Genomic DNA, 20,135 nt, shown 5'->3' with positions numbered 1-20,135 from the left:
AGGTTGCTGTCTCTGTGGTGATATTCCACATTTATGTGTGTTTCTTCAATTATCACATGCATTATACTTTTTACATAAAAAATATTGTGCCATAAAACAATTTTAACTTATCAGTATGATTTTATCATTTATAACATCACAACTATCATTTCTTTACTAAAAAATGTCTCTATCAATAATACTAACTTAACTTAAAAGTTTATCAATAAAAGAATTTCACTATTTTTGCAATTATTAATGTCAGATTATGGCTCTCATCATATATCTGCTCTTTTTACAAATTAGTATAAAAAAATCATCATTTAAGGCAATGATTCAAATAAAAGGAGATCTTGGGTAAATGTCAACTGGACAGCAAACAAACAAATAAAAATAAAACAAATAATGGTTCATTCATACTAGCATATTTTAGATATTATATTGTTGATCATTTTTTATTTGCTCTTTTTTTGTATATTTTTTATCATAGTGAAGATTAAAGAGGTTATGTGTGCTTGATGATATTTTTTTTTACCTACTGTTAATTTAGAAATTATTGCAAGGTTTTTATTATTGCGAATATTGCGATTTGGTGAGTATCACAATAATAAGAACTCGCATTTTGGTCTGTCATGTCGAAATCTCAATATAAATAAATGCACTCAACAATTTCTGAATTTAAGGTATATATAGGCTGAACATGGACTATTAAATTTGGATATATTCTATATTTAGGGTCATGCCTCCAGTTAAATGAAGGAAGTAAATTTTAGAGATATGCTGCTTACATTCATACTGTTACTGAGTTTATCTTTCTGTTCATTCATATCCATTTCCTATCTGTTTTCCCAGATTTTTGTTTTAAAAAAAATTAATCAAATCTTAATCACTAATGTAAAACAAAGTTGAGTATTATTTATTTAAGTTTGTTTTACTACATTTGATAATTATAGTACAAGAAATGTTAAGTTTAAATCAGTAAAGGGGGACACTCATTTACATACTTTTTACTCAAAGTTATGAATAATACAATGTTTTAAGAAGCAGGCTCAATAATATTCCTAGAATAATTTATGTAACTGAGATCAATTTTTGTAGTGAATGATATGTTAATGTTAACACTTTAAAGGTAAAGGTTGTTAAGATACAATTAAACAAAACTTGACAAATTGAAAATATAGATATATATTTTTTTTAAATTTTACCTATAATTGTGATTTTTCCTCCCACAAATACCTGGATTAATTGTCTTAAAAACTTATATGTTATATTACTAGAAAATTTTGTTTTCATTTGCAACTACATAATAAATGTATTTTATAATATGATGTAGAAAAATATCATGACATACAAGTTTCTTCCATGATTATGATGAAACTATGTCAAACAAATGTTTCAACTAATTACTACCCGAATATGTATATTAAAACTTAACCTTAACAAACCTACCAGCATTACTGTGACCGGCAGCCGTAGAATATTGTCTGGTTCCTGGAGATGATGTATTTCCTGTTCTACTCATTGTTGGTTGTATATTACTTTTCAATGCTATATCCAAGGCTATACCTGCTATATGATCAGTGAAAGCTCCCAGTAAATTGGCTGATGGTGAACTACCTTGTCCTGAAACAATGTGGGTATGTAATTATCAATAGGACTAATATTTGACTGTCAGTTATCACATGTTCATGTTTTATTATAATACAGGTAAATCTATAAGTTTACATGCTTACAGTCTTTTATCAACTGTAATTTTGATATATGAACAGGCATGACAGGTAGCCATGTATTATTACCTGTAATAATATATTAATCCTGACCTATAAAAGTATTTAGTTTGTTAATTTTCACATTTGAAGATGGTTGGCAATTATCATGATTATGGATGAATCCTAATTTTCTTTTCATAATTTGAAATAAATATAACGGCTGAAAGGAGGAGGGTTGAGATCTAGTTTCAGCTTGTCACATGTTAATGGGCCTTTCTCAAATTAGGAACTTTGCCAGTGGTTGTCTTTTTGTCATTATATCTTAATGTTTCTTTTTATTTGGAGATCTAATGTCATATTCAGTCATTACCAATGGCAGATTTAGAAGGGGCAGAGAGCCCAGTCCCCTTATGGAGCTTCATATAAGATAAATGCATACACTTTTTACATGTATCACTTAAAAGCTTGGCTTGCCAGGGGCCCCTTTTTCAAAATCCTTGATTCACACCTGGGTTAGTCTAGCAACAATAATGGGGGAGATTAAAAGCTTGGAATTTTGTATATAGAGGGGTTCGTTATCTACTTGACATATATACCAAGTATCTTCTTTTATTCATTCAAAAATGATTAATTTACATTTCCACACCTATGAGAGCTGGACAAATAATTTACATGAAACAGATCATGCAGTCCATGTTATAGTAATTTATATTATGCACATACATTGCAATATATATATATATATATGTATAATGTATAATTTACTCCGTCAGAATTCTATAAATCTTAGTAAAAGTTCTTCTGTTTGAAAATGAATTTTCCAAGGAAGTCCACTTACCTCTACACAAGTTTTGTGTCAACAAATAGGACGAGATAACCGTTAAAAACTAGGTCAAACTTCATATACATACAAATGTACCTATTTTAAATATCAATGCAACTTAACCCTTCACTGAATTATTTATCCCATGTTCTCTTTAACAAGACACTGATGTCTTGTATATGCAAAACAATGTTGACTGCAACTGTGTTGTTTTTATTAAATCAAACATTTATTATATTGCCAATTTGTATCTAATTAAATTGACTCTGTTTTCTAAATTAAATGTTTCAAAAATAATTTGAGATTTTTTTTATATAAGGAAGGACTGTAATATTTTTCCTGTCTATGAAGAAATAACATAAAAAGTGTGGTGCACACTGAATAACCAGTGTAGCATGTTATTTAAAAGTGTGCAACACTTTTTTTTAGGTTATTTTCGAATAGACAGAAAAAATATTACAGTCATTCCTTATAATTTAATTCTAAATTCCATTTTTAATGAGTAAATCATAAAAAAAAAAACGTTGATGACGTCATATGACAAAATTATGTATATGAGCTGATAGATATAAAACTTTCAGCCAATCAGAAGACATGTTACATCCAAAATTAAATTATATATTGAGAATATAAGTTGGCTTAATTGTTATATACTGAAATATAAGAAAAAAAATTCTATAACTGAGGACTTTTTCAATAGATATTGTTAAAAGGTACTGGCTGATATGTACATGAAGTCCAAATGATTATGATGTCTTGAAAGGCTATTTTATTTTTTGCTGTGACGCCTTCCTACACTTTACAGCAAAAAATTAAAATAGCCTTACTTGCCCAGGTTTGGCTATACTATTTATCCTTTTTTGGTTTTTATTAGCTCTTTATTGTTTTAGTAAGGTTTGGACTTTCAAATATTTTGACCTTGAGCATCACTGAAGAGTCACATTTATTGTCAAAATGCCCATCTGGTGCAGTAAAATTGGTATTTTTTAAGATGTCATATTTATTTAGACTAGCTGATATGTGCAATTGCTTGATTTGGAGATACATGCTTTGAAAAGTTTGATTTTAAATGGGAAAAAATTCAGTGTAATGCAATAAGTATTCATCACTTATAATTTTTTGCAATATGTTTCATATTTTTTCAAATTATTATTTGATATTGGATTTTAGCATAACATGCCTTGAAAGACAAATAATTTCTAAAGTATATTTGTGTATTTTGTCATAATTTAATCTTCAGTCCCTATTGTTATCTCCTATTTGTGAACATGTACTATGATTTTTTACAAATTGAACCAAAAATATAATAATGTCTATATCATCTTAAAATTGAAAATGTTTCACAATAAAATATAATACAAAAAAAACCTGTGATAATTCTTCTTCAATTTGCATTAAGTTGAGTAAAATCCAACCAGAAAAAATATTTCAAAAAAAGGTTCTGTAAAGTATGCTTTGTAAAAAGTCAAGGGGGTTAAGAAATTAACAAAAAGTTATAAATGTAGGTAGCAAGAATACTTAACTAACAACAGATAGACAACATGATGTAGACTCTTTAACTTTGGTAGAAAGCTATATTTTCTGGTTTAAAAATATTTTATCTGATGGATTTTCAATCATAATGTTTGTTTGCTTGCTGGCGTTTTAAAGCCACTATCATCAACCTTAACTCTAACATGGAGGCCAGTTTTTATTGGTTGAGGAAGCAGGGGTAACCGAAGAGAACCATTGACCTTTGGAAGTAAAACTGGCAATTCTTGTCAATTGATATTCATTTCATGCATGTTCCGGATGAGACAAAAAAGATGAAAAAAAAATATAATTTTACAAACTAGTCATAGGATACTTAAATTAGTAATATTATAAAGTTTTAAACTCATTTGCAACTGGCAATTACCATAAGTTTGAGTCAAGTAACTGATCCATAAGTCTGAATAGCACAAGCTATCAATTCATGTTAAATAACCAAATTGTGCAAAGTCTATGTACAGCTCTCAGACTTTCATTTAATAAAGAATTAAATCAAATCACAAATTAAATATCTCAGTTAACATTTTAATCTGGTATAGCTACAAGGTATACTGGTCTCAGTGGTCTGTGCTCCCTATCTTTTATATACAGACAGTCTGTCAAGACTTCCATTTTAATCCCTGTTCATGTATGCATAATTGCTTATTCCGTCAATAAGAGGGGTTCAAATGGAAGCCTTACCAACTGTTATACCAATTATGTTTTATATAGGGACAAAAGTGATCTTACATACAAGAGAGATAAAAGTGACAGACACACAACAACAACTTTTATAAACTACTGTAAATTCAGAAATTATTGCGTGCATTTATTATTGCGATTTTGTCATTTTAGACTTAAATGCGATTTTAATTTTTACGATTTTGAGAAAAATCCTGTTTAGTTCATATAAAATATTTCAAAATGCGAGTTTAAATTATTGCGTTTACAACTCTGTCGCATTTGTCGCAATAATAAAAACCTCGCAATAATTTCTGAATTTACAGTACTATAAACAACAATCTCACAAGTGAACATCAACAAAGAAAGAAATACAACTTACAACACTTATAGTTTGACTTATATTCTACATTGACTAGATGTATAGGGGGAGGGTTGAGATCTCACAAAACATGTTAAACCCCGCCACATTTTTGTGCCTGTCCCAAGTCAGCAGCCTCTGGCCTTTGTAAGTCTTGTATGTTTTTTAATTTTAGTTCATTTATATGTTTTGGAGTTTAGTATGACGTCCATTTTCACTGAACTGGTACACTTTTTTATTTAGGGGCCAGCTGAAGCCCGCTTCCGGGTGCGGGATTTTCTTGCTGTGTTGAAAACCCATTGGTGGCCTGCCGCTATTTTCTGCTCTTTGGTCGGGTTGTTGTCTCTTTGACATATTCCCCATTTCCATTTTCAATTTTATGAATAGTTAACTACATTGCTGTGATATAGGGGAGGGGATTGATAAACTTTAAAAAGCATTCAAGATATCCTCAAGCAAAAATAACATATGAATAAAAGGAGACGTGTCAATGGGGCAATTTATTAAGGATCTTGTACAGGCTTTGTTCAGTGGTTGTCGTTTGTTGATGTGGTTCATAAGTGTTTCTCGGTTCTCGTTTTTTAAATTATGTAGATTAGACCGTTGTTTTTCCTGTTTGAATGGTTTTACACTAGTCATTTTTGGGGCCCTTTATAAGTTGCTGTTTGGTGTGAGCCAAGGCTTCGTGTTGAAGGCTTTACTTTGACCTATAATGGTTTACTTTTACAAATTGTGACCTGGATGGAGAGTTGTCTCATTGGCACTCATACCACATCTTCTTATATCTATTTGGAATGCAGCACTTTTGATCTAATGATTTGAAACTTTGAATTTTTCCCATATTATTATAGATATTTGCTATGAATTATAAGCATCGACTGTTACACTTTCTGTTTTGCAAGTAAGGAAGATGATTGAGCACTCACTAAGATGTTAAACATTGTCATATATTTATTTGCCTGTCCCAGGCTTATACCCATCCATAATAAGTCAGAGTGGGCAAAATTTTTTACTTGTCCATCTCTCCTTTCCTAAGGACTGGACATGCTGTTTTTTCTGTTTTTTCAAACTACTAGCCGGTAATACTAAGTTATCCATTGAAATTGAAAGAAGAATACAAGTATATGAATTCAACTTTTCAACAAATCAAAGATAGCATCCCAAAAAATATATGGAGATATGACTGACTGCCAACATCAAAACATTTTACTTAACCTAGTTAACCTACTAAGGTGAGAAAGTGGATTGACCACAAAAAATATTTTCATCTTGAGTGACTTTGTATGGTAGACTATAAAAACAAATGAACTGTGCTTGTCTCATGATCATGAATTTAAGATGACAGGTAATATTGAGCAGATGACACGACCATGTAAGTTAAAAAGCTTTAAAAATATTTAAAGAAATGTTTCTAATCAAAACACACATTTCTTCTAACAGTATTATCATTGTTATTATTACCAGAAATCTGTTTGTGTTAAATGTGTTGTTTTAACCTTTTAAAGTCATAAGTTGTATAAAACACCATGACAGATTTCAGTATGCAATTTGTAATTCAACTGTAAAATACATTACTATAAGTTTGAATGGCTTTATGGAGCAGTACAAAGACATTATCATTGAAAAATCAATTAACATTATTTTATCTTTACTTTCTATTCATACTGCAATATGCAGTAAACTTTAATTGTCAAATATATTCAATAGTTAACATTTGCCAAGACTTAACATCCCCCCTTTTAATTCAGAAAATCAATGGTTACTGCAAAGTTAAATTAAATATGGTTAAGGCAAGTTAAATATATCACAGGGATTTTTTTTTTCTATTTTTAGTTCACTTTGGTTAATGCAATGAGGCACATTAGGCTTTGTAGTAAGATTTTTTATTAATAGAGTAATGTATTGATCAAAATGTTAAATCTTTAAGTTAAATAAATGCAGTATACATTTTAAACACAATTATATTCATATTTCAACTTTTTCAGGTAAATTCTACACTTTTACTGACATATAAAAAAAAATATCCCAAATTAATCCTCATCAATGATCTGTTCACTGCACACAGAAAGGAAATACCTGAGTAATACATTGATATGAAATAGCACAAAAAGACCAACAGAGGAGAGATTTAGAAGTATAAAAAAGTTGTCTCCATAACTTCTTCAAAAGCTAAAGAAACAGTAAGTGTTTCACTTATTATTCTGTTTTAAAGTGACTTCTATAGTAGAAAATTTTCTGTAAACAACAGTATATTTTTGTTCTTTTGTTTTTCTTCTTTAAAATGTATATTTGGTACAAATTTACTAACATATTAGTATATCATGTAGTTAAAGATTTTATTTAATTTCAAATAGCTAAAATTGTAAACAAAGTACAGGTATAGCACACATATAATTACTGTAACTTTACTATTCCAGATGGTTAAAAAATATACTGATGAAAAATGTCAGCCATTAATGCACAAGAGGTCAAAGTAAAGTATGACCTCCTTTCTCAGCTGGTTAAATATCTTCTTAGTCAGTGCAAAGTATATCTGTGGTGTGCAAAATCGATACCAAAACAAATCCCTTAAATGATAATTTTTAACATTTTTATGCATTTTTTATATGACCACAAAATTTTTTGCGTTTGTATTATGCTATGGCAATGTCTGTCGTCGTCCATAGACATTTTGGTTCGCAGACTATAACTTGAGTATAAGTGTATGGATCTCTATAAAATTTTAGTATAAGGTTACATACCACAATAGGAAGGTTGGGATTGATTTTGGGAGTTATTGTTGTAGCTGTTTAGTAATTAGGGGCCAAATAGAGACCAAAAACAAGCATTTTTATTGTTTCAGGACAATAACTTGTGTATAAGTGTATGGATCTCTATGAAAGTTTACCACATGGTATCATACCTCAAAAGGAAGGTTTGGATTGATTTTGCGGGTCATGGCCCAAATTGTTTTGGAATTCCGGGCCCAAAAGGAGCAAAAAAACTAGGATTTTCTAGTTTCAGGGCAATAACCAGGTTTAATCCACCATTTTCTACATAAGTAAATGCCTGTACCAAGTCAGGAATATGACAGTTGTTTTCCATTCGTTTGATGTGTTTGAGCTTTTGATTTTGCCATTTGATAAGGGACTTTCCGATTTGAATTTTCCTTGGAGTTTGGTATGTTTGTTGTTTTGAGTTTAAGTCTATGGATTGCTTTTTAATTGTGAATCTGAGCATGTAGTTAGATTTTGGATATTGGACCATAATTGGTAAATATCCAATTTAAATTGTTAAAGTACTTAGACCACATTCATTCTGTTTCAGAAACTATGCTATATAAAATATTTAATCAGAGCTGTATTGCACAATTAATAGAAATTATAAACAGAGTCATAGTTAAATCAAAGTGCTTATAAGCCCTGAAGGGTAAAGATTGCTTTAATTTGTCAGAAGGAAGTAAAATTAAAGAACCTTAGTGAGCGCGCTCACATACCCCACGTCCCCACATTGTCATTGGAGAAATAAAATATGTGTAAGAAAATAAATTGGATAAGAAAAAAAAATTGAATCATAATTTCCTGTCAATATGCACATCTACATAGTATGTCCTTATTATCTAAAAAGGTTTCATGAAATTCTGTTGTGTGGTATCAGAGGAGTTGCGATGACAAACTGTTGCAGTAGTACATTGAAGCAAATAAGTTCAAAAGGGCGTAACTCCTAGAAAAAAAATTGAACCGTAATCTCCTGTCGATATGCACATCTACATAGTATGTCCTTATTATCTAAAAAGGTTTCATGAAATTCTGTTGTGTGGTATCTGAGGAGTTGCGATGACAAACTGTTGCAGTAGTACATTGAAGCAAATAAGTTCAAAGGGGCGTAACTCCTAGAAAAAAAATTGAACCGTAATTTCCTGTCGATATGCACATCTACATAGTATGTCCTTATTATCTAAAAAGGTTTCATGAAATTCTGTTGTGTGGTATCAGAGGAGTTGCGATGACAAACTGTTGCAGTAGTACATTGAAGCAAATAAGTTCAAAGGGGCGTAACTCCTAGAAAAAAAATTGAACCGTAATTTCCTGTCGATATGCACATCTACATAGTATGTCCTTATTATCTAAAAAGGTTTCATGAAATTCTGTTGTGTGGTATCAGAGGAGTTGCGATGACAAGAAACAGGACTGACGGACTGACGGACAGACGGACGGACGGATGGGTCAAAAACATTATACCCTCCGCATCTCGTTGCGTGGGGTATAATTAAACATTGCATTGTATAAAGCATTGGTTGTAGTTGATTCAACTACAATTTACAATTATGGACAATGGAAGATAACTCCAATTTTAAAGATTACTTTAACAATGACATCATTGATATTTTTAGAACAGATATTAGATTCCAGCACCTTGCACAAGTTATGTAATGCTTGTGCCAATTAGAATATCATGTTGTAACATGAATATCTGATCATATACCTCATTGATAAATTTCTGGAAATGTCCATATTTTGTGTATATCAAAAGTAGTGATAAACCTTGGAAGATATAGATATCAAGTCAGTACCATAGGGTTTTGATTGCATTTCAAGCAATTTTTACCCAAAAATAGATATAGCATCATATGATTATCTAATTTTAGAGAAGAAATATAGTTTGAAATTTACTGTTCATTATTAGATTATAAAATGTTTAAGTAGAGCTGTAAATCTGTCATCTCATGCTGATAAAGGGACAGATAATATAACTTAACAAACAGATGTTTATAACAAAAAACTGAGTCTGTTAATATGGAGAGATGATTAAGTCCAGTTTCTGATATTACCACTCCAGGACAGGAACAATGAGGCTAATTGAAATTGTTTTTACATTTTTATAATTAATCATGGAAATTGAATATTAAAATTAATTAACGAAAGTTTGTGATGTATTAATTCCCTATACATTAGCTAATGTGTGTATTTGTTTGATTATTTTGTAATTCTTTGTATTTCACGAGAGCCTCAGGGAAGATTAGTTTTAAAGCTAACTGTGTAACCCTCTTTAAAATAAAGAATTATTATTACATGTATTATTATTATTATTATTATTTAAAAAAAAATGGAAATTTTTATTTTTCTTCCTTTAAAAACTACACACAATTTTTATTACATATTAACATTTGTAATTAATTCACATTTATGAATATGGATAAGTGTTGTGTATTTACTATTAATTAATTCATGCAGCAATTACCACATATTATCAAGAAAAGAAAACATGTGGTAATCATCAACTAACACACTTATAATTAAAGTGACAAATTTATTTGAAAATTTGGTGTTTTTTTGGAATGTGTGGCTGAAAAGCTGATTTTAAATCCACCATCATTTTGATACGATTTCTTGGGGATAACTGTAGGACTGTATTAATGGGGAATAATATTTTGGAAATCGTTTTTCTTTTCTTTTTTTTGTAAAAGTGAACCCAAAGCTCACATTGTTCATTAATAAATAAATTAATTAAATTCTTGGTGTACTCCAGGGTATGCTGAATCTGTCCAAATCGGGGTTCTAAAATTGAATAAATGGGGTACTTTTATATGCTGAATCTAACCTTGTATTTAGATTTTGGATTTTCAGGGCCCTGTTATCAAATTGGTCCACATAGAGGTATAAAGGGTCCAAAATTTAACTTGTTTTGATTTCATCAAAAATTAAATTCTTGGGGTTCTATGATATGCTGAATCTATCGTGTATTTAGATTTTGGATATTGGACCATAAAAGGTAAAAGTCCAATTTTAAATTTTTCAGTTCTTTGACCACATTTATTCTTTGTAAGAAACCTATGATGTGTCAAATATTTAAAATCCAAATTTTAATAGTATAAGTGATATAAAGTGTATCGACAGGTAGTAGGTATTCCTATTGGCACTAATTGCGCCCCGATTTATTCCTGTATTGCTATGAATCACAGTTTATGGCCAAACTCAGTAAAGAAACGTCATTGTTACAGTTGGTTGACACATTCAACAATACCTACCGTTATCTTGATGATATTTTTTCGTTAAATAATCCAGAGTTCTCTAAATTTACCCAAAGGAACTTACTTTAAATTAATCTAACATAAACAGAAGTAGTTGTCCTTTTCTAGATTTAGACATTTCAATTTCTAAAGAGAAACTCCATACTAAAATTTACGACAAAAGAGACGATTTTTTATTCCCTATTGTTAATTTTCCTTTTTTAGAAGGTGATGTTCCTTTGGCTCCATCATATCCCATCACCTTCGTTATGCCCGTGTGTATAGTGATGTCATAGATTTTAGCGAACATAATCAATGCATCACTGGTAAATTATTAAGTCAGGGATTTCGTTACCATAAATTAATTAAAAAATTTACTAAATTCTTTCATAGATACAAAGAATTGATTAGTAAATTTGGCTGTACCTGTAGAAAACTTATTAAAAACGGTATTTCACATCCTAAATTTATGGTAATATTGTACTAAAAGCGCGGAAATCACTATGTGATCCGTGTAAACTCATCGAACCTTTAAACAAACTTATTAGTAAAGGTTATCTTATTTATGTTGTAATAAGATCTTTGAATATTGTTTACATTGGCAATAACATCGATTTTGTCATCAACAAATTAAAACATAACTAAATTTGTATTCTTTTCGAATGTTTTTTTTGGGATGTATAAATACACATCCACGTTTATTTTCTATAAGAGATTGCTATTTCTATATATAACATGATACATATTTATTATAAGGTTAAATCCTAACTATCCTACTGCCTGTCGATACTTTTATTTTGGCATTGCATAAGTCATGTCTTCTTTGAGTGTACGCCCTCTACGCCCCCCTCTGGATTCGCCACTGGTTCTACAATTTTTTTTATTAATATCGTATTTATATTGTGTCATAGATCAAACTTATTCGTTAAGTGTATGGGACCTGGGACAGTGGTGTAACAGTACAACATAAGAACAAACTATAATAAATTGTTAACACAGAGATATGTCTCGCCTATTTGTTATTTTGATAAAGCAAATGTTGAAATTAAAATAGCAATACTTTAACATGTAAGTTATGCAAATATTCAAAGTCAATGAACCATGACTGAAGGTACAGGGCTAAACAATCTCCATGGAAATGAGATGTGCCAATGCTAATACAACTGCAAACCAAATACCATTGACTTTTCATAAGTCATTCCCTTTAACACTAACATTAACTTGTAAACTATGTAAAAGTTTCAAAGTCAATGAACCATAATTAGGTGGTGGGGTTATATAATCTCCATGGAAATGAAACTTGCAAATGCCAATACATTTGCATACCGAATATCATTGGTTCATCTTAAACTGACCTAATCACAAACTAATACATGTAAACTAAGCAAAAGTTTCAAAGTCAATAGACCATGACTGAGGGGTAAGGACCAAATATTCTCCATGGAAATGGAAGTGCTAATGCTTATACAACTGCATACCGAATATCATTGACTTAACATTAGTGGTTCATCTTAAACTGACCTAATCACAAACTAATACAGGAAAACTAAGCAAAAGTTTCAAAGTCAATAGACCATGAATGAGGGGGCGGGGCCAAATAATCTCCATGGAAATGAGATATGCCAATCCTTATACAACTGCATACCAAATATCATTGACCTACCACTAGTGGTTCCCCATAAACTGACCTAATCACAAACTAATACATGTAAACTAAGCAAAGTTTCAAAGTCAATAGACCTTGACTGAGGGGGCGGGGCCAAATAATCTCCATGGTAATGAGATGTGCCAATGCTAATACAACTGCATACCAAATATCATTGACCTACCACTAGTGGTTCACCATGAACTAGACCTAATCACAAACTAATACATTGTTGACGCCGCTGGCGCCGGAAACAGCATACCTATGTCTCACTTTTTGACTCCGTCAAGGCAAGACAAAAATCAGTTGAAAAAGGCTTAACTCATCAGATGGATACAAATAGAAATACTTCTAACAAAAACACAGAGTGGACGTGGACGGGTTCTTATATATCCCAAAAACAAAAATACACTAAGTACAGATCTGAGAGTACTCGCAGTTACTGACAGCTAGTTCAAAGCCAATAACAACTAATGAAAAAAATCATGTATCTAAGACTAAAATATCAATCAGTACACATCCAACATCCAATGGATTTAGTGTAAAGACGTCATTTACAGTCAGATAAAAACATGACCTTGTGCAATGCCAAACTATAGGTATCAACAGATTGTAGTACCGTACGTGAAAGTACATGTGTAATATTTAGTATGGTTTTGATTTACTGATAACAAAATCAATATTCATACCAATAAAAACAATATTCAAAGATTTTAATTACAGTGTTGAATAGGTAACCTTTTAGAATAAGTTTATTAAAAGGATTGATAAGTATACCCGGAAGGTATCTAAATTTCTGGGCTTGGTTTACAACATCACCATAAAATTTAGGATGTGGTATAACGTTTGAAATAAGTTTTCTAGAGGTACAGCCAAACTTGCAGACCAAATCTTTGTATCTATGAAAGAATCTAGTAAAGGTTTTAAGTAATTTGTGGTAACGTCACTACAGACACGGGCATAGAGAATGAGTTGGGATTTATAAACACCGTAGGACAGTGTCAAAGGGACATCACCGTCCAAAAAGGGATAATTAACAATAGGGAAAGAGAAATCATCCCTTTCGTCGTAAATTTTTGTGTATAGTTTCTGGTGTAAAACTGAAATATCTAAATCAAGGAAAGGACAGTTATTGCTATTGATATTAGATTTATTTAAAGTAAGTTCCTTCGGGTAAAATTCAGCAGTATAGTTAGAGAATTCTTGATTATTTAACGAAAAAATATCATCAAGATAACGGTAAGTGTTGTTGAATTTATCTATTAAATGGAATTTAGACGGTTCTTTACTGAGTTTGGCCATAAACTGTGATTCATAACAGTGAAGAAACAAGTCTGCTATTAAAGGGGCATAATTGGTGCCCATAGGAATACTTACAATCTGTCGATAAACTTTATTGCCGAAACGTACATAAATGTTATCAAGGAGAAAATTGAGTGCTTTCATCATCTTATCAAACCTCCAGTAAGTATATCTAGCATATTTACCTTTCTCATTAGAGAAAAAGGCTTTATATGAGTTGCAGCAAATAAATTTGCAACCAGATTTATCATACGACCATTTAAATAGATAGGAAAACATTTGTTTGATAAGATTGTGTGGAAGTGTAGTATAAAGAGTGGAAAAGTCAAAACTGTCAATGGATTCAAAAAGACCATCAAAAGTATGTAATTTATCTAAAACATCCAAAGATTTTTTTACACTCCAAAAATGGTTAATTCCACTGTTTTCATCTGTTTTATTACAAAAAATAACGATAAGTTCTTTGATAGAAGTTAAGGAACTCTTTAAAAGCACCGAAAGATTAGTAGTAGAACACTGATTAGAGGCCGAAATGAAACAATATTTTACATTTTTTTTTGTGTAGTTTAGGTAACCAATACATAGTGGGGACCTTCAAATGTTCCGAGGAGGCCTTACGCTGAGCTGTGGTAGTGACATGATTATTTACTATATGACACTCTGTGGAGTGTACGGCCTTGAATGTAGTTGAATGTATAATTTCATTCTTAATGACTTCTGTGTAGTATTTTCGTCAAACCACCACCACATTGTTGGATACCTGTTTTTGTTTTTGATCAAGTTAAGCCATTTCAATTGATATTTTATAGTTTTTTTTTTTATGTTGTAATGTTACACTACTGTTTCAGGTTAGGGTGAAGGTTGGCGCCTGTACAAACATTAAAACCCGCTGCATTTGTATGCACCTGTCCTAAGTCAGGAGCCTGTTGTTCAGTGGTTGTTGTATGTTGATGTGGTTCATAAGTGTTTCTCGTTTCTCCTTTTTTATATAGATTAGACCGTTGGTTTTCCTGTTTGAATTGTTTTACACTAGTCATTTTGGGGCCCTTTATAGCTCGCTGTTCGGTGTGAGCCAAGGCTCCGTGTTGAAGGCCATACTTTGACCTATAATTGTTTACTTTTTATACGACCGCCAAAAAATTTTTGTGGTCGTATATTGGTATGACGTTGGCGTCGTCGTCGTCCGGCGTCTTCGTCGTCGTCGTCGTCGTCGTCGTCGTCCAGCGTCGTCCGGCGTCGTCCGAAGACACATTGGTTTTCGCACTCTAACTTTAGTTTAAGTGAATGGATCTTTATGAAATTTTACCACAAGGTTCAATACCACAAAAGGAAGGTTGGGATTGATTTTGGGGGTTATGGTAATAACAGTAAAGGAATTAGGGGCCAAAAAGGGGCCAAAAATAAGCATTTTTGTAACTTCCAGACATAACTTGTGTGTTAGTGTATGGATCTCTCTGACATTGTACCACAAGGTTCCATATCACTAAAGGAATGCTGGGATTGATTTTGGGGGTAATTGCCTCCAAATTTTAGGAATTAGGGGCCAAAAAAGGGGCAAAAAACAAGCATTTTTCTAGTTTCATGACAATAACTTGTGTGTAAGTGTATGGATCTTTCTGAAATTGTACTACAAGGTTCCATATCACAAAGGGAAAGCTGGGTTTGAGTTTGGGGGTAATTGCCCTAAACGTTTAGGAATTTGGGGCCAAAAAGGGGCCAAAAAACACATTTTTTTCTAGTTTCCAGACAATAACTTGTGTTCAAGTGTATGGATCTCTCTGAAATTGTACTGCAAGGTACCATACCACAAAGGGAAGGCTGCGATTGAGTTTGGGGGTGATGAATCATAATGGGGGTTCAAAAAATTTTGGGGGGGGATTTATTTTTTTTTCCTTTTTTTTCTTTTTTTCCTTTTTTGTTTCTTTTAAAATTTTCCATTTTAAGTTGGTTATTTCTGATTTATATTTAAAATCAAATAATAATGATATGGTAGGAGATACACACCAAACAGGATGTGTAAATTATTATATAATAAGTATTGTGCAATAGCAAGAAATTTTCAATTGCACAGTATTGCACAATAGCAAGAAATCTTCAATTGCACAGTATTGCGCAATAGCAAGAAATCTTCAATTGCACAGTATTGGGCAATAGCAAGAAATATCCAATAGCACAATATTGCGCAATAGCAAGAAATTGTCAATTGTACAGTATTGCGCAATAGCAAGAAATATTTAATAGCACAGGATTGTGCAAAAGAAGATACTTCCTATAAATTGCTTATTTCTTGACCAATTTCAATGGGGTTTTATTCTTGATTTCATGGGGTTCTTTAATATGCTGAATCTAACCGTGTATTTAGTTTTTGGATTTTGGGCCCCGTTTTTAAATTGGTCCACATTGAGGTCCAAAGGGTCCAAAATTAAACTTTGTTTGATTTCATCAAAAATTGAATTATCGGGGTTCTTTGATATGCCGAATCTAACTGTGTATTTAGATTCTTAAATTTTGGTTCCGTTTTCAAATTGGTCTACATTAAGGTCCAAAGGGTCCAAAATTAAACTTAGTTTGATTTTAACAAAAATTGAATTCTTAGGGTTCTTTGATATGCTGAATCTAAACATGTATTTAGATTTTTGATTATGGGCCCAGTTTTCAAGTTGGTCCAAATCGGGGTCCAAAATTAAACTTTGTTTGATTTCAACAAAAATTGAATATATGGGGTTCTTTGATATGCTGAATCTAACCATGTATTTAGATTTTTGATTTTTGGACCCCGTTATCAACTTTGTCCACATTGAGGTCAAAAGGGTCCAAAATTAAACTTTGTTTGATTTCATCAAAAATTGAATTATTGGGGTTCTTTGATATGCCGAATCTAACCGTGTATTTAGATTCTTAATTTTTGGTTCCGTTTTCAAATTGGTCTACATTAAGGTCCAAAGGGTCCAAAATTAAACTTAGTTTGATTTTAACAAAAATTGAATTCTTAGGGTTCTTTGATATGCTGAATCTAAACATGTATTTAGATTTTTGATTATGGGCCCAGTTTTCAAGTTGGTCCAAATCGGGGTCCAAAATTAAACTTTGTTTGATTTCAACAAAAATTGAATATATGGGGTTCTTTGATATGCTGAATCTAACCATGTATTTAGATTTTTGATTTTTGGGCCCCGTTATCAACTTTGTCCACATTGAGGTCAAAAGGGTCCAAAATTAAACTTTGTTTGATTTCATCAAAAATTGAATTATTGGGGTTCTTTGATATGCCGAATCTAACCGTGTATTTAGATTCTTAATTTTTGGTTCCGTTTTCAAATTGGTCTACATTAAGGTCCAAAGGGTCCAAAACTAAACTTAGTTTGATTTTAACAAAAATTGAATTCTTAGGGTTCTTTGATATGCTGAATCTAAACATGTATTTAGATTTTTGATTATGGGCCCAGTTTTCAAGTTGGTCCAAATTGGGGTCCAAAATTAAACTTTGTTTGATTTCAACAAAAATTGAATATATGGGGTTTTTTGATATGCTGAATCTAACCATGTATTTAGATTTTTGATTTTTGGGCCCCGTTATCAACTTTGTCCACATTGAGGTCAAAAGGGTCCAAAATTAAACTTTGTTTGATTTTATCAAAAATTGAATTCTTGGGGTTCTTTGATATGCTGAATCTAACCATGTATTTAGATTTTGGATATTGGACCATAATAGGTGAATGTCCAATTTAAAATTTTTAAGTTCTTAGACCACATTCAATCTGTGTTAGAAACCTATGCTGTGTCAAATATTTAATCACAATCCAAATCCAAAGCTGTATCAAGCTTGAATGTTGTGTCCATACTTCCCCCAACTGTTCAGGGTTCGACCTCTGCGGTCGTATCAAGCTGCGCCCTGCGGAGCATTTTTTACACATTGTGACTTGGATGGAGAGTTGTCTCATTGGCACTCATACCACATCTTCTTATTTATATTTAGAGCTGTATCAAGCTTGAATGTAGTGTCCATACTTGCCCCAACTGTCCAGGGTTTCACCTCTGGGGTCGTATCAAGCTGCGCCTTGTGGAGCATTTTATTGCCTATTATCTTAAAACCATAATAGATAGAAACTTTCGAAGGGAAAAATTATCAGCAGGGTAAGATCTTCAAACATGTCAACATGACTGAAATTGTCAGTTAACTCTTAATAGAGTTATTCCCCTTTTATGATGATTTTTACCAAAATGAGGCCATTGCTGAAGATGCAGGCGAGTGACACAGACTCTTTAGAGCCTCTAGTTTTGTGGACAAGCTGTTAACATTCTTTTCCTTTAGTATTTGTTGGATATAGTTGTCAATCATAAGGGACCATACCAAAATATCCTTATTTGTAAAATAATGTTACCCCATATGCACAACAATTAACTTCATGTTGTATTTAAAAAGGCAATACTTAAATAACGTGTAAACAAATCATCCAAAGAACCATGACAAAAGGTGCGGACCAAATAGTCTCCATGGAATTGAAATAAATGCCAATGCTAGTACAATTGTTTACCATACATAACTGTTTCCCTTTAAACTGACTTAATCATAAACTAATATACATGTAAACTTTGCCAAAGTATCAAAGTCAATGAAAGAACCTTAGTGAGCACGCTCACATACCCCACGTCCCCACATTGTCATTGGAGAAATAAAATAAGTGTAAGAAAAAAAAATTGTATCAGAAAAAAAAATTGAATCATAATTTCATGTCAATATGCACATCTTCATAGTATGTCCTTATTATCTACAGTTTCATGAAATTCTGTTGTGTGATTTGAGAGGAGTTACGATGACAAAAGGTTGCAGTAGTATATTGGGCAAATAAGTTCAAAGGGGTGTAACTCCTGGAAAAGAAATTGAATCGTAATTTCCTGTCGATATGCACATCTACGTAGTATGTCCTTATTATCTGAAAAGGTTTCATGAAATTTTGTTGTGTGGTTTGAGAGGAGTTGCGATGACAAAAGGTTGCAGTAGTATATTGGGCAAATAAGTTCAAAGGGGCATTAATCCTGGAAAAAAAATTGAATCGTAATTTCCTGTCGATATGCACATCTACGTAGTATGTCCTTATTATCTGAAAAGGTTTCATGAAATTCGAATGTGTGGTTTGAGAGGAGTTGCGATGACAAACTGTTGCAGTAGTACATTAAAGTAAATAAGTTCAAAGGGGCGTAACACTCCTGGAAAAAAAAATTGAATCATAATTTCTGGTTGATATGCACATCTACGTAGTATGTCCTTATTATCTGAAAAGGTTTCGTGAAATTCTGTTGTGTGATTTGAGAGGAGTTGCGATGAAAAAAGGTTGCAGTAGTATATGTGAGTTAGTGGTCTAGTGGTTAAGACCGATGGCTACAGTGCTGAAGGTCCCGAGTTCGATTCTCACTCGGGGTGCTAAAAATATCAGTACATCAGAAGGGTGATTTTCACCCTCTCACACACATCTCTGGTACCCAGACCGGAGTTTAAACTAGAATGGGTACTATGGGGGCCTCGGTTGGTCAAAGTTGTTCCTGACTTTGACCTGGAGATCAATCTGCTGATATCTCTTCGGTTTGTCTGTTCCCGCCGAGCAGCCCGGTGGTTCTCTCCGAGTACTTCGGCTTCCCCACCATAATAACAGATCCGCCCGGTGTCCTAACACTCCCTGGTGTTGGGGTAGGGATTGTCCTTGTAAATATTGAACATTGTAAATACGTTAGTGACACATCTCCATTAATCCCAATAGGGAGTGTACACGGATTCCACTGTACCCTCGCAGCTCTAGAGGGGTGCTCCGTAAAAGGAGGGATCTATGTACATACATACATACATACATATTGGGCAAATAAGTTCAAAAGGGCGTAACTCCTGGAAAATAAATTGAATCGTAATTTCCTGTCGATATGCACATCTACGTAGTATGTCCTTATTATCTGAAAAAGTTTCGTGAAATTCTGTTGTGTGGTTTGAGAGGAGTTGCGATGACAAAAGGTTGCAGTAGTATATTGGGCAAATAAGTTCAAAGGGGCGTAACTCCTGGAAAAAAAATTGAATCATAATTTCCTGTCGATATGCACATCTACGTAGTATGTCCTTATTATCTGAAAAGGTTTCATGAAATTCTGTT

The 20,135-nt window shown here is 32.3% G+C and overlaps 2 protein-coding genes across 3 annotated transcripts in view; one reads left to right on the top strand and one right to left on the bottom strand.

Annotated features, from left to right (window-relative positions):
* Positions 1–20,135, bottom strand: part of LOC127711318 (acyl-CoA dehydrogenase family member 10-like) — a 75,525-nt gene that overhangs the window by 20,319 nt on the left and 35,071 nt on the right. For both annotated transcript variants that reach the window (XM_052217314.1, XM_052217313.1), the window contains exon 13: positions 1,429–1,602. In XM_052217314.1, the coding sequence (XP_052073274.1) occupies positions 1,429–1,602 (174 nt within the window). The remainder of the gene's footprint in view (positions 1–1,428; positions 1,603–20,135) is intronic.
* The window catches only part of LOC127711317 (uncharacterized), a 28,460-nt gene continuing 15,443 nt past the window's right edge, over positions 7,119–20,135 (top strand). Inside the window, exon 1 of the mRNA XM_052217312.1 lies at positions 7,119–7,242. The gene's annotated coding sequence lies outside the window, so the exon portion shown is untranslated. The remainder of the gene's footprint in view (positions 7,243–20,135) is intronic.

Source organism: Mytilus californianus, unplaced genomic scaffold (assembly GCF_021869535.1).
Source record: "Mytilus californianus isolate M0D057914Y unplaced genomic scaffold, xbMytCali1.0.p SCAF_8, whole genome shotgun sequence".
In the NCBI taxonomy this organism is placed as follows: Eukaryota; Metazoa; Mollusca; class Bivalvia; order Mytilida; family Mytilidae; genus Mytilus; species Mytilus californianus.
Note: the sequence above shows the minus strand (reverse complement) of the source record. Positions and strands in the feature narration are given on the sequence as shown.